This window comes from Somniosus microcephalus, chromosome 31 (genome assembly GCF_052327205.1).
Source record: "Somniosus microcephalus isolate GS21.2 chromosome 31, FLI_Smic_1.0, whole genome shotgun sequence".
Classification (NCBI taxonomy): Eukaryota; Metazoa; Chordata; class Chondrichthyes; order Squaliformes; family Somniosidae; genus Somniosus; species Somniosus microcephalus.
Window position 1 is genome coordinate 10692148 of NC_141017.1, and position 16114 is coordinate 10708261.

Here is a 16114-nt window from a genome sequence, read left to right on the forward strand (position 1 = left end):
CAAAATGGTCTCGCACTGATACCCCTTCCAGCTGCCCTGCTTCATTCCATAAAACCAAGTCGAGAACCATGCCCTCCTTGTTGGGCTCACTACGTACTGGTTAAAAAAGGTCTCCTGACTGTATTTTAAGAATTCTGCGTCCTCGATACCTTTTACACTAATTCTATCCCAGTTAATATTGGGGTAGTTGAAATCCCTGACTATTACTGCACTATTGTTCTTGCAGTTCTCAGAAATGTATCTACATATTTACTCTTCTATCTCCCTCTGACTATTTGGGGTCTATAGTACACTCCCAGCAGTGTGTTCTTCAGTTCAACCCATACGGCCTCTTGTGATGATCCTTCTAACATATCATCCCTCCTCACAGCTGTAATTGTTTCTTTAAACAATATTATGACCCCCCTCCTTTTTTATCCCTCTCTCTATCTCGTTTGAAAATCCTGTAACCAGGAATGTTGAGCTGCCATTCCTGCCCTTCTTTCAGCCATGTCTCAGTAATAGCTATGATATCATACTTCCAAGTGTCTATCTGTGCCCTTAGCTCATCTGCCTTATTCCCTATACTCCTTGCATTGAAGTATATATCATTAAGCACTGCCAAACTCTTCTGGTGTCTATTTTCTAGCCTTTGTTTCCTCTGCCTTCCAAACTCACTTACTAATTTTCTGCCTTCCATTTCCAGCTTTGCTTCTCTTCCTTCTGAATCTCCTCTCAGGTCCCCATCCCCCTGCCAAGCTAGTTTAAACCCTCCCCAACAGCACTAGCAAACCGCCCCACGAGGATATTGTTTCAGGTCCTGTTGAGGTGCACCCCATCTGGCTTTTACAGGTCCCATGTCCCCCAGAACTGGTCCCAATGCCTCAGGAATCTAAAGCCCTCCCTCCTGCACCAGCTCTCCAATCACGCATTCATCTGCTCTATCATCCTATTTCTGCTCTCACTTGCGCGTGGCACTGGGAGTAATCCAGAGATTACTACATTTGAGGTTCTGCTTATTAATCCCTTTCCTAGCTCCCTAAAATCTGTCTGCAGGACCTCATCCCTCTTTCTACTACGCCATTGGCACCAATATGGACTACGACATCTGGCTGTTCACCCTCCCCACCTCAGAATGTCCTACAGCCGCTCAGTGAGATCCTAGATACTGGCACCAGGGAGGCAACATATTATCCTGGAGTCATGTGTGTGGCGGAATAAAGAACTGTCTGTTCCCCTAACTATTGAATCCCCTATCACTATTGCTTTTCTGAACTTCCTCCTCCTCCCCTACACAGCTGAGCCACCCATGGTGCCGTGGCCTTGGCTCTGGCTGTACTCCCCAGAGAAACCAGCTTCCTCAACAGTATTCAGATCTGAAGATGGAGATGAGAGCAAGATGCACTCAGAGGGCTCCTGAACTACTTGTCCTCCTTGTCTGTCTGGCAGTCTCCCATTCAGACTCTGCCTACAAACTCTTAAGCTGCGGGGTGACCACCTCCTGAGACATGCTGTCAACGTTGCTCTCAGCCTCGCGGATGCACTGCAATGGCGCTCGCCACTGCTCGTGCTCCGAAACCCAGAGCTCCAGCTCCTCCAGCTGACAACACGTCCTGGAAACGTGGTTGTCCAGGACATAAGAAGAATTCCCACGTGGGATAGGATGTGCATTCGACAGGACTGAGGTGCCCTGCATTCCTCTATTTAATGGACAACTAACTAAACTTTTTATTTTAACCCACTGCCCTAAATTATAGAGAAAAAGGAAAATTATTTACTCAAGTTTAACAAGAACCATTGAGATACCAAACACAAAGGGGGAGAAATTCAGTTGGCTGCGCCACCCGTTAGCGCCTTAAGAGGGCGCTAAGTGGGTCGTTAGCCAACTGGCGCCCGGGCGCGGCACTGTCCACGCCTCCCGCTAAATTCCACGGGACGCTATTGGTGGCGCTAGCTGTTAGCGCTGCGCCACTACCGATGATGTCATCGGTATGCGCAGCGCCCCGCTAACGCCCCAGCCGTGATTTGGAAGCGCCCCTTGACTTACCGCCAGACGCTATGTCCGACCGGTTCAGGGGGGCCTACCTGTGGCCAGGGAGGTGCAAATTAAAGGTGTGGGGCGGCCATTTTTGTTGTTGGCCGCCTGCCAACACCTGCCTGCGCACCCCCCCCCCCCCCCCCCCGCAGAGTGCTGGCTGCGTTCCAAGAGCCCGGCACTTCTCCTCGGTGCTGGGCTCTTTTGCCGGCACTCGCGATCCTCGGGGGCCCAGCTGGGCCCCAGATTGCGCTGCACAAGGCCCCTCCCCTTTAAGAAGGGGAGGAAGGCCTGCAATACCACAGCACGACATGCCGCAGCGTGTGGCACTGCGGTACGTTGCGCCACGATATTCAGTCGCAGTGCCCCAAGAGGGATGCGGGGCGCTCAATTTCCGGTGGGCGGCCGCGAATGCTTCCTGGGTGCTACTTTTAGCGCCCTGGTGAGGCTGGTGCCCCAAACGGGCCTACACTCAATTTCTCCCCCAAAGAATCTAAATATTAGATATCTAGATACTTAGCTTAGAGTCCTCAGGTTCTGTGGCTCCACTCCTCCTTTTGAGATTCCACTGAAGTTTGTGGTGTCTGTAACCCATTATACTGCACAGAGGAATTAAACATCACCTGAAATAATTCTCTTTCTTGGCACACTTATTGTACCCAATAGCAGTCCAGGGAGCTGAAGGCCACTTTCACTCATGGGCTCCTACCGACAGTGAATATCTACAAATCCAAAGAAATCTGTATAAAAGCCCTCGGTCTGAGAGCACGTTTAGGGCAGGAATTCCTGACAGACCCCTCAAGGTCCTCAGTTCAGGGCATTGCCAGTTACACCCATCATCTAAAAACAGAGGTGCTAAAATATCTTGGTGCCCATCAGAAAATAGTAACAGTTGTGGTTTTTCAGAGAAACACTGAAAGCGCAGCAAGAGGAAGTGTGAGTGTCAAAAAGTTCCATTTCTCTAACAGCCTCTCACACATTCTTCAAAGACAAGATTATCATCCAACTAATAACATGGAGCTAGACGACGATTATCAAAATATCGCCGATCTTTTTCCTGATCGACTAAGAGGAGACAGAGGAAAACAGGAAGAGTTGAAGCCAGGTACACATCAGTGATCTGATCATTATTGTAGTTTATTCAGTTTGAGTTAATTAGCTCGAATTCATTAAAACCTTCAGATCTGTTAACAACAGTGTAAAGGTCATTTCTTGTTGGTTCAGAGAACATGTTGTCAGGACATTCCACTACTTCAGAAAACTGTTGGGTTTTAGATCTGAACAGTGAAATAAAGCAGTGGGGTCAGAACCCCCCCCCCGTGACCATCCCTTTAACTGATGGTGTTCTTGGCTCACACTGAAATCTGCGAGGAAGGTGATGATGTAAAGATGCTGGATGAGGGATGGTGAAATGTTGAAGAAATGGCAAGGACGAGGTGTGAGATGAACGAATGGTCTTTATTCCTTGTACCCTGCAGATTACCTGAGTAAATGATATTTTGTGCCTGTTGTTTGTAACTGTCCATAACTTGCGCCACTTCAGTTTCCTGCCCAGTTTAGATCTCTAACCTGCTGTTGATGAATGTTCTTGAATTGAAGAAATGTGTGTTCGAGAGGCCCAATGGTGCAAAGTTTAAAAAATTCCAGTGTTGACAACATCACTCGGCTCCTCTGCCTCTTCTCCAGGTCCAAATGAGAAAAGGTTTGGAGCCTTTTTCACAAGACGGTTCCCTCTAATCCTTTCAGTGATGACTTTCACTTACACTTTGCAGAACCTGGAGTCCGATCAGCAGAGGCTGTCCGAGAAAAATGGTCACCTCTGGTCATTTACATTCTCCTGGGTCTCTCCATCCTGCTGTCTGTAGTGATTCTTGGCACTGCAGTTATACTGCGTAAGTTTTGTGATATTTTAAACTATGGAACTTACTGTTGTGAATTCTGCAATGAGAGTTAACAAAGCTAATTCAGAGCTGTGCATCAATTAGCATGCATTAATAATGTAGGTATCGGGACAGAATTTGCTGAAACAATATCTGTGTGAAAGACGCACGCCATTATTAATGTACAAATCGGCCGACATCTTGTGGCGAGGAAGAGATACCCTGAATTATGAATCGCCCCAAGTTGCTGGACGATTTGTGCCGCTCCGCCGTTAGCCTCGCGAAAACGGTATCTCGCCCTTAACCTCCCCATGAGCTTCCTGAAGTTTCTGCATCTGCACATTAATTGTCCATTAAACTCTGTTCAGAAAATTAAGTCTAGTAATTAACAATGCGATTATTGTTAATGAGTGCCAGTCAACCTCCCTGGCCCAGAAAGTGAACAATTAAACTGTGAATCCTCATTCCTTCAGGTAATGAAATGTTTTTGGAGATTTTACGAATGTTAAATTTAAAATTTAAATGTTTTTTCTTATTTTTCCTTCCTGTCTCTTTCTTCTCTATCCAATCTATTGTTGGCATTGAATTCACCCTCTTCTCAGTCATTCCTAGTTCATTTTCAATCCTTAAATCTCATTGGTTAAGGAGATAGACTGTTGGTCCCATCGTTCACTAAGGTCTCAGATGTCCCGTTGCCCTCGCCGCGCCGCTGTGAGCTCGAACTTCCAGCAAGTTACGGAGCAAAAAACCTTTGAGCTGAAGAGGGCAGGAAAAATCTAACTAATGGCGCTGCCGCGAGATGCCTCACTCCAGCCAGATTTGGCCCAATATTAATTCAGTAGTGGGACTGGGGATCAGTAATAGTAAAGGTGGTCCTACTCGACAGTGTGGGGCAGGACACATAACAACACCTTATAGTAAATACAGGCTCACTGATCTAACAGTGAATTGGACACATCTTTACACTCCTGGGGAGGGGTTGGAGTTCCTTACTGCATTAGAGAAAAGACACACACATATTAGGGGGACTTTTACCTCCTTCTACCCGGCAGTAACTGGACAGAATGGGAGTTAAAATCCAAGCAGTAAACTTCCTGTTCTTTCACTGGCCTGCGGACATCTTAATGCTGCTGTTTTCTTGGGCAGTTGAGGCTCTTTGACTCAGGCGGGCGCCTCATGAATAAATGTAATTCGGAGTCCTGTGATGTACAAAAGAACCCAAAGCTATTTTAATAGCTGACTGGACGGAGCCTGTGTTCAGTAGAACTGTTAAGGCAAGAAGCAGAGGCCACGTGAGCCGCCTAGACTAATCCCACTCCTGCTCGCTCCTCGCACTCTTTAATCTGCCTCTTTTTCAAGCAACTGTCTAATTGACTTTTTAATTACAAGGGTGTAAATTCTGATCTGTGGGAATGTGGAGAACTGCAATGTGACTGGTGATTGTTATTAGTGTGGAGCCCAGGTCCGCAGAATTTCCACCCCTTTCAGCTCCCCTGGGAAACTGCTCAATTGAGGGGCTGCCCCACTTAGACCTGCCCCGTTACATCGCAACGACTGGGGGCATGCCTGGGGTTTTCCAGGACACGCCCAGGAATTCTGCCCATGGAGTCCCTGATAGACCCAGTGTCAGGCACGCTGCTGAGAACGAGCGAGGGTCCAGTGTGTCCTGGAGAAGTTCCATGAATAATGAACACAGAGGTGATTGATCCTGAAAGGACCGATTACCTTCATTGGGTTTACCCTCTGTTCCCTGAGGGGCAGGTCAGCAATTTCAAACACTTATCTTTGGATTTGGGCCTCTGTGCCCCATCATGAAATTTAAGGGAGCCACGCCAACATCCACCTCCTCCGTGAGGCGAACACCTCCATTGGAGAACTACAGCTGTCTGTGCCCAGCTTGGATATCCCAATAACCCCCATCCACAGGATTTGGGAGAGGATCAAGGAGACAGAAAAAGAGCAGCGAGAAGTCCCGCCCCGATGTATTTCTGTCCCCTCAACAGGGTCATTGGAAGCTTTGGGCTAAGGAATTTTATCTCCATTCCCTTGTGTGTTTTCCATGTCACTCCAGACCCAAGCCCATTACTTCTATCTCCATTTTTTTCTCTTGTCTCCTCTCTTCTCTCCTGTCTACTCCCCTTCCTATCACCCAATCATGTCACCTTTCATTGATCAAATCACAATTCCGACTCCAACCCAGCCTACTCTCCTGGCACTGTAACACGTTTGTATCCGCTTTGGATAAGCCCACAGCTTTCCTCTGTGCCTCTCTCGAAGGGTCTATTGAGGAACCCATCACTGCCTCCTGACAAACAGCAACCCTAGCTGCCTCATCCTTCTCTCGCTTCACACAGAGTGCACCCCGGGGAAAACCTCGCCAACCAGCTTCCCATCCCGATTATAACAACAACAGCTTGTATTTATATAGCGCCTTTAACATAGTCAAATGTCACAAGGCACTTCACAGTCATGTCATAAAACAATATTTGACACCGAGCCACATAAGGAGATATTAGGGCAGGTGACCAAAAGCTTGGTCAAAGGGGCAGGTTTTAAAGAGTTTCTTAAAGGAAGAAGGAGAGGTAGAGAGGCGGCGAAGTTTAGGCAGGGAATTCCAGAGCTTAGCGCCTAGACAGCTGAAGGGACGGCCACCAATGGTTTAGCGATTAAAATCAGGGATGCTGAAGAGGCCAGGATGAGAATTTTAAAATCGAGGTGTTGCTTAACCAGGAGGCAATGTAGGTCAGCGCGCACAGGGGTGAAGGTTGAATGGGACTTGGTGTGATTTTGCACACGGGCAGCCGACCAGGATCTCAAGTTTACATAGGGTAGAACGTGGGAGGCCAGCCAGGAGTGCATTGGAATAGTCAAGTCTAGAGGTAACAAAGGCATGGATGAGGGTTTCAGCAGCAGATGAGCTGAGGCAGGGGCGCAGGCAGGCGATGTAACAGAGGTGGGAATAGGCGGTCTTAGTTATGGTGTGGATATGTGGTTGGAAGGTGGTCGGAAGCTCATTCCAGGGTCAAATATGACACCAAGTTTGCGAACAGTCTGGTTCAGCCCCTGACAGATGCTCAGGAGTGGAATGGAGTCAATGGCTAGGGAATGGAGTTTGTGGCGGGGACCGAGGACAAAGACTTCGGTCTTCCCAATATTTAAATAGAGGAATTTTCTGCTCATTCAATACTGGATATCAGTTAAGCAGTCTGACAATTTAGGGACCGTGGAGGGGTCGAGAGAGGAGGTGGTGAGATAGAGCTGGATGTCGTCAGCGTACATGCGGAATCTGATTTGTTTTCGGATGATGTTGCCGAGGGGCAGCATGTAGATGAGAGATAGGAGGGGGCCAAGGATAGATCCTTGGGGGACACCACAGGTAAGGATGTGGGAGCAGGAAGAGAAGCCATTGCAAGTGATTCTCTGGCTAAGATTAGATAAATAAGAATGGAGCCAGGCGAGTGCAGTCCCACCCAGCTGGACGATGGTGGAGAGGGGCTGGAGGAGGTTGGAGTGGTTCACTTTGTCAAAGGCTGCAGACAAGTCGAGAAGGAGAAGGAGGGAAAGTTTACCTTTGTGACAGTCATAAAGGAAGCCATTTGTGACTTTGATAAGAGCCGTTTCAGGACTGTGGCAGGGATGGAAACCTGATTGGAGGGATTCAAATATGGAGTCCCGGGAAAGATGGGCACAGATTTGGGAGAAGACGTCACGTTCAAGGACTTTGGAGAGGAAAGAGAGGTTGGAGATGGGGCGGTAGTTTGCAAGGACGGAGGGGTCAAGGGTTTGTTTTTTGAGGGGAGGGGTGATGACGGCAGACTTGAAGGAGAGGGGAGTGTACCTGAGGAGAGAGAACCGTTAACAATACCCGCTAACATTGGAGCCAGAAAAGGAAGTTGTGTGGTCAGTAGTTTGGTGGGAATAGGGTGGAAGGAGCAGGAAATGGGTCTCATGGACAAGATCAGTGCGGAGAGTGTTGTGTATGTCCCTTTAAGGGAATAACTGGTCTCAGACTGCAGTACCGGCAGTGACCATCCCTGTATAAAAGGCCCTGGCAGGCTTCTGTAGTTTCAGTTTCCAGATTGTCTCCATTCAGTAAAGACTTGTTAAACCAACTCCTGCATTCCGTGCCTCCATTAACACACGGATTTAATACTGGCGACGAGTAAGAAACGAACTTACCTGCAACTCGGCAGCACCTCAGACGACGTTATTGAAGGTCGAAGCCAGAAAAGAAAAAAAAAAATAATCCAAAGAAACTCGAGAAACGGGCGTTGACCGTGGGCAACCGCCCTCCAAATCATCAGATTGAAAACTTGCAGGGGAGACTGTCAAGAGCCAGGCTTGGTTCCCCAGTCTGTGGTTTCCCAGCTAATCGGGCTGGTGGCAGGTAGTGCACTGATCCTTCCTGGGCTGCGGCGGGCGAGAGCTCGATCGGGTGGCTCTGCAACGGGGCCGGGCAGCGAGTCGGGAAGCAAAGAGAGAGAGAGAGGGTGGAGCACAGAGGGCGTGGCCGGTGCTTCGCAGCCGGGCAGCGTTCGGACCTAAGAAGACGGAGGGAAGTGTCCCAGAAGGTCCGCTCCACGACGGGAACAGTTAAAAATAAAAATACCGTGGAGAGCAGCGTTGACAGCAGCAGCAGCGGCGGGAAAGCGCGGGAGGCACCATCTTAATTCGGCGGGGAAGAAGGAAAAGCGCGGGAGGCGCCATTTTGATCCATCGGGGATGAAGGAAAAGCCCGGGAGACGCCATCTTAGGTTTTCAAGATGCCAAAGACTGGCGCTATCACTGCCTTCGATAATGCAATAGAAGACTGGACCACGTATGTGGAAAGAGTCGAGGTATATTGCGAGGCAAACGAAATAGCCGAGGAGAAAAAGGCATCGGTATTGCTAAATTTAATGGGCGCAAGAACATACGGCCTATTGCGGGACCTGATTACTCCAGCCAAACCGAAGGCGAAGAGTTTTAACGAAATTGATGCTATCCTGCAGGAACACCCAAATCCTAGACCGCTGCTGATAGCAGAAAGATTTAAATTCCACAGGAGAAATCAGCATAAAAATGAGAGCAATGCTGATTACCTTACGGAACTACGCAAGCTATCAAAGCACTGCTAGTTCGGAGCAGGACTGGCAGATACCTTACGGGACAAATTTGTCTGTGGACTCCTGAGTGAAGGAACCCAGAAGAGGTTACTCTCAGAGAAAGAGCTGATGCTAGATAAGGCTTTCAGCGTGGCAGTATCATATGAAGCAGCAGCAAGGGGAGCTGCGGAAATACAACAAAAGCCACAGGAATACGGCACCCATGAAATGACACAGGGATTTGCAAAATGTTATCGCTGCGGCAGAACAAACCATGACCAGAAGGACTGCTGGTCCAAGGACAAAATATGCAGGCAATGCGGAAAGATGGGACACATTGCACGAGTTTGCAGGTCTGGGAAGAAGACCAACGACAACAAAAAGGCTACTAAGGAACTGTACAGGAAAGTACAAAAGATGACGGACAGTAGTTCCGAAGACCAGATGAGCGATAGTGAATCCGGGAACAAGAGACTAAGCTGTCTCAAACTTCACAACGTAATCGCAAAAGAGGATCACTGAACCATTTGGGTCACCCTCACGATAGCAGGGTCTCAAGTCAAAATGGAATTGGATACAGGATCAGCTCTAACCATCATGAATCGACGAGACTACGAGTGGCTATTCTCACACATACCCTTGAGAGAGACATCCATTGTCTTGAGGACGTATACGGGGCAAAAAGTATACCCCAGAGGAAAAATAAGGGTGCCTGTCGAATACAACGGCAAGAAAATACGGAAATTGTATCTCTACATTCTGCAAGATGGTGGCCCACCGTTATTGGGACGTGAATAGATCAGAAAGATAAGTTTAGACTGGCACTCCATTCAGGCACTGACGGTGGCTGGTAAAAAGGATGACGACGTCACTCCTGGACGATTGTCAACAATCTTAGCTGACGCCAAAGAGGTATTTCAACAAGAACTGGGCACTCTTAAAGGCGTAACCGCCTTGATAAAAATAGAGGAGAATGCAATTCCCAAGTTTTTCAAAGCAAGACCGGTACCATATGCAATTCGCCCAGCCGTCGAGGCAGAGCTGGAGAATCTGGAGAATGCAGGCGTGTTATCTAAGGTAGACTGGAGCGAGTGGGTGACACCCATCGTTCCTGTCATGAAGAAAACGTTAAACAATAAGTCTGAGGAGCCAAGGAAGGTTCGCATCTGTGGGGACTTCAAGGTGACAGTGAACCCAGTCCTTCACACAGTACAATATCCTCTTCCAAGGATAGAAGATATCTTCGCCTCACTATCCGGAGGGAAACGTTTTACAAAAATTGACCTAGCGTAAGCATATTTGCAGATGGAGGTTGAAGAATCCTCTAGGAAGTATCTCACGATAAACACTCACAAAGGTCTTTACCAGTATAATCGACTGGCATTCGGAGTAGCATCAGCTCCGGCGATATGGCAAAGAGCGATGGAACAAGTCCTGCAAGGGATTCCGAGGACTCAGTGTTACTTGGACGACATCCTAGTGACAGGTGAAGATGACAGTGAACACCTTGCCAACCTAGAGCAGGTGCTCACTAGACTACGTGAACATGGGCTACGAGCCAATCGCCCCAAGTGCGAGTTTTTTAAGAAACAGATATCGTATTGTGGCCACGTGATTGATGAAGAGGGGTTGCATAAGTCCCCTGACAAAATTGAAGCGGTAGTTAAGGCTCCAGCGCCTGAAAATGTGTCACAACTGAGGTCATTCCTCGGATTGGTGAATTACTATCGTAAGTTTTTGCCGAATTTGTCCACAATTCTGCATCCACTGAACGCCCTACTACGAACGGGAGTAGCATGGAAATGGAGCAATGAATGTAAGTGGGCCTTTCAGAAGAGTAAGGACCTAATCACTTCAAGAAAAGTATTGGCTCACTACAACCCATCACTACCGATAAGACTGGCGTGTGATGCGTCTCCCTACGGCATTGGGGCGGTACTGTCACATAAATTACTTGATGGTTCTGAGAGGCCGATAGCTTTTGCGTCACGCTCGTTAACTTCAGCCGAGCGTAACTACGCCCAGATTGACAGAGAGGCCCTCAGCCTGGTGTGGGGGGTGAAGAAGTTCAATCACTACCTGCACGGTCAGAAATTTACTCTACTAACTGATCATCAACCTCTCGTCTCCATTTTCAACCCTGAGAAGGGCGTACCGATAATGACGGCACAACGGCTACAGAGGTGGTCCCTTTTCCTAGGGGCACACCAATATGACATCGAGTACAAAGGAACTAAACAGCATGGGAATGCTGATGGATTGTCGCGCTTACCGTTGCTGACGGTGGAAGAAGAACTGGCAGTGGATCCAGTGGAGTTATTCCACTCGACTATTGTCGAATGTCTCCCTGTGACGAATGCAAACATAGAAAAGGAAACACGAAATGACCCAACACTCTCCTGGGTCTATGATTTAACGGTGAAGGGATGGCCAGCACATGGCGAACCACTGCTGCCAGCATTCTCGCAGAGAAGAGAACAGCTGTCAGTGTGCAGAGGAACCTTGATGTGTGGGTCCAGAGTAGTAATTCCACCCAAATTGAAGGATAGAGTGCTCAATGAGCTTCATGAGGGTCATCTGGGAGGGGTAAAAATGAAGAACTTAGCCAGAGCGTTTGTGTGGTGGCCGGGAATCGATAGAGAAATCGAAGAGATGACCAAGAGCTGTATAGGATGCCAGAAGGTCCAAAATGCCCCACCACAAGCCCCTCTACATCCATGGGAGTGGCCCTCATCTCCATGGCAAAGGGTGCACATTGATTTTGCTGGTCCCTTTATGGACTCGATGTTTTTAATTGCAGTGGATGCACATTCAAAGTGGTCAGAGGTAATAAAAATGTCCTCAACCACCACAGAAAAAACTATCACAGTCTTACGAACCATATTCGCCAGGAATGGGCTGCCTGAACAGATTTGCTCTGACAATGGACCACAGTTTGTGTCTGAAGAGTTCCGGAGGTTCTTAAAGAACAATGGTGTTAAGCACTACACATCCACCCCATATCATCCAGCCACTAATGGATTGGCCGAGAGGTTTGTTCAAACATTCAAGAAGGCTATCAAGGCAATGTGTAATGAAGATATACCCCTACAACACAAGGTGGATAACTTCTTGTTTGCCTACCGGAATGCGACACATGCAGTTACCAACCAAACTCCAGCCATGATGTTCTTCAATCGAAGACTACGATGCCGCTTGGATTTGGTTAAGCCAAACATCAGAAGAGATGTGGAGAACAGGCAGTTTCAGAATATGAATGAAAGGCCGACCAGGAGTTTTAAGATAGGTCAACCAGTTTTGGCCCGGGACTACCGCACAGAGAAATGGCAGCCAGGAACGATTTGTACACAGCAAGGACCTCTATTGTATACCGTGGACATTGGAGAAAGGATTGTAAGACGCCATGCTGACCAGATTCTAGAGTCACTGGAAAACTTCAACTCCACACCACGATCTGATACACCTAGCGATGAAACCGAAGTACCAATTGCATCTACCGCAGAATCGGTGATATTGGAAGCAGACGAACCAAACAACGACATTGATCCCAACTCAACCTTGCCAGAAGAACCTGATATCCCAAAGAGGCGTTATCCAGACAGAATCAGGAAGCCTCCTCAAAGACTGAACTTATAATTGCTTAACTTCAACTAATGTATCTAGCAACCGTAATTGTAATTGTAATTAGTTATTATTTAGTTGTTAAATGAATGTTATGTACTGTTTATCTAAAAGGGGAGGAATTGTTGTGTATGTCCCTTTAAGGGAATAACTGGTCTCAGACTGCAGTACCGGCAGTGACCATCCCTGTATAAAAGGCCCTAGCAGGCTTCTGTAGTTTCAGTTTCCAGATTGTCTCCATTCAGTAAAGACTTGTTAAACCAACTCCTGCATTCCGTGTCTCCATTAACACACGGATTTAATAGAGAGGTCATGAGGAGAGATCGGAGAGAAACCGGAGAAAGATGCGAGTTCAGGGCTAGGGCATGGGGGATCCTCAGGGGAAGTTTGGCCTGGGGAAGGATGCGAAGTGGCAGAGGCATGGTCGCAACCTAAGAGGCAAAGAAGTCCATGAGCTCCTCACACTTGTTGTTGGAGGTGACGGTGGAGGAGACAGGGGAGAGAGGTTTAAGAAGATGGTTTGCAGTAGAGAAAAGAAGCCGGGGGTTATCTTTGCATTCTAGAATGATCCTGAAATAGTGAGCAGATTTGGCAGACAAGAGCAGGACCCGATTTAAGTGGTCCAGTCAGATCTGGCGGTGAATGGCTAAACAAGTTGTCCACCATATCCGTTTAATTCTGTGTCCCTGCAACGAAAGGTCGCGGATAAAGGGCCATACCAGGGGGAACGGCTAAGATGAGCGAGAGTAATGGTTTTAATAGGGACAAGGGCATCAAAGTTGATGGTGAGGGTGTGGTTGAGCAGATCGGTAGTTGCTGAAATGTCCTGGTGAATGGAGGGCCAAAGAATGTTTGGATTTTGTAAGTGCAGTTGCAAGTGATTTGGGTGAGAGTATTTTCCAGGAGTGAACACAGAAGGAAGTAGGTTTGACGGGGGGTCGGGGGGGGGGAGGGTGGAAGGGGGATGTGGGTGGAGAGCAATACATGGAAGTAGTCAGAGATGGCCTTATCTGTGATTGACACGATGCAAGTAGCGAGGCCACGAGAGATGGTAAGATCAAAGGGGTGGCCGTGAATATGTGTTGGGGAGTTTACATGAAGGGAGAGATTAAGGGAGGATGGGAGGGTAGTGATCTCAGAGGAGAGAGAGCGTGATGAATTGAGATGGAGGTTGAAATCACCGAGGATGAGAAATCGCTTGGTGCAGGGGCTGAGGGAGGAAAGCAGTGAAGATATCTCGGTGATAACATTTTTATGGTGCTTGGGTGTGCAGTAGAGAATGAGAATGTTAAATGAGAGGTGAGGGGGTGGAGCAAGGTGAGAAGCTCAAAGGAGGAGAAAGTGGCGGAGGAGTAGGGGGACAGACCAAGGTGCGATTTGGTGATGAAAGCCACATCGCCACCACGGCAGTTTGAGCGGGGCAAGTGGTGGAAGGTATGACCAGGCAGGGAGGCTTGTTTAGGGGGGAAGGTGTCATCACCCCTCAGCCAGGTTTCTGTCAAGGCCATGATGGCGATGCAATCATCCACGATAAGCTCATGGATGGCAAGGGCCTTGTTCACAAGTGAATGGACATTCTGGAGGGAGATGCAAAGATTGCTGATCCCCTGCCAGAATCCACAGGGTCAGCACTGGGAGGGGTGAGTTGGACGGGGAGGAGATTGGCAAGATTAGCCTCCAGCGGGTGCGCTGAGCGGGAAGGTTGGCGAGAGGGTTGGGGCAGACGGGGTTGCTGCTTGTGAGGAGGCAGTGATGAGTGCCTCAATGGGCCCTTCGCAGGATTCCAAGAGAGGCACAGAGGGAAGCTGCAGGCTTCTCTAGGAGGGAGTCAAGCCGGGGACGGCGGAAGGAGAGTAAGAAGGTCGAAGTGTAATGAAGGGTTGGGGTAATGATTTGGGAGGGCAAAGTACCCGAGAGAGGTGAAATGAAAGATGGCATGACAACAGGATAGAGCGCTCAAGGTTGGGTAGGAAAAAACAGTGGGAGAAAAAAGTGGAAATAGAAGTGATCGGCTCGGGTCCGGAGCAGCAGCCAAAGTGCGCACGTGAATGGACACAGGGAAAACTCAAGTTTCATAGGCTTGGTTATGTAGCAATTATTGGGATACATATTTCCTGGTAGTAACAGGGAAAAGATAGGAGACAATAGGAGGGTGTTCAGAGTCAAAGTCAGAGGTCCCGTGGAAGGATAAGGTTGACGTAGATAGGGTAGAGTCGGCATGGAGCTTCGACGAAATGTTGTCCAAGTTCGAGACAGGTTTAGCGGCCGAGTGAAATCCAGAAACTATTCGCAGGGTAGAGAATTGGAGGAGGAAGGTTATTTCCATGGGAATGAAGATCCAGGAGATGTGCAGAATTGGTTGCGGAGCCGAAAGTTGATGGCAAAGTTGGAGGTCACCATAGATGAGAGCAGAGGAGAAAAGTAACCCACTAGCCAGAAACCAACAAAGTTGAAAAACCAGTGCTCACCTTATACAATACTGCCCCCTTATACTTCGCCTGTAGATGAACATTCACTGCCCTCTCCACACCTCCCTCCAGAATGTCCACTCGCTCGTGAACAAGGCCCTTGCCATCCACAACCTTATTGCGGATGGTTGCATTGACTTCATGGCTTTGACTGAAACTCGGCTCACCGGTGGTGAGACTTTGCCCCTTACTGCAGAAGGCAGTAGAAGCCAATTCATTAAATATATTCAAGAAGGAGTTGGATATATTTCTTAAGGCTAAAGGGATCAAGGGGTATGGGGAGAAAGCAGGGACCGGGTACTGAAATTGGATGATCAGCCATGGTCGCATTGAATGGTGGAGCAGGCTCGAGGGGCCGAATGGCCTACTCCTGCTCCTATCTTCTATGTTACTGAAACCTCCCTGCCGAATTTTCCTTCCACCACGTGCCCCACCCAAACTGCCATGGTAGTGGTGTGGTTCTTACCACCAAATTACAACTTGGTCTCTCCCCCTATTTGACCGATACCTTCTTTTCCTTCAACTGCCTCACCTTGCTCCACGCCTCGTCTCTTTTAGAATCTGTCTTCTCTACCAACCCCACCCAAGCCCTATGCCGAGTTTCTCATTGAGATAGACTTCCTGCTTTCCTCCCTCAGCCTCTGCATGGAACACGTTCTCATCCTTGGTGATTTCAATCTCCATCTCAGCTATCCTCGCCCTCTTTCCTCTCAATTCACTGCCCGCCTGTCCTCCCCAAACCTCTCTCTCCATAGAAATTCTCTCCCCATAACCACGGCCAGATGCTTGATCTTTCCATCTCATGAAGCCTCCCACTTCCATGGTCTTGATCGCTGATTAGGTCATTTCCGACCCCTTCCTTGCACCTCCTAACTCCCTTCCAACCCCACTGCCTTCTGCATCCATTCCTGAAAAAAACTCTCCTCCAGGTTACTGACAACTGCACTTTGAAACTGCCAACTGTCTCGACATTAGTTCTGCACTCACCATGATACTTCTGCAGCTAACGATCTGCTCAAACAGAAACTCACCTCCACATTTGATGGT

General features: G+C 48.4%; 1 protein-coding gene across 1 annotated transcript in view; it reads left to right on the forward strand.

The window, feature by feature from the left end:
- The first annotated feature begins 2387 nt into the window (after positions 1-2387).
- LOC147097576 (uncharacterized) overlaps positions 2388-16114 on the forward strand; it is a 35546-nt gene continuing 21819 nt past the window's right edge. The window contains exons 1-2 of the mRNA XM_085971414.1: positions 2388-3119; positions 3787-3906. Of these exons, the coding sequence (XP_085827540.1) occupies positions 3029-3119; positions 3787-3906 (211 nt within the window). The 5' untranslated portion in view covers positions 2388-3028. The remainder of the gene's footprint in view (positions 3120-3786; positions 3907-16114) is intronic.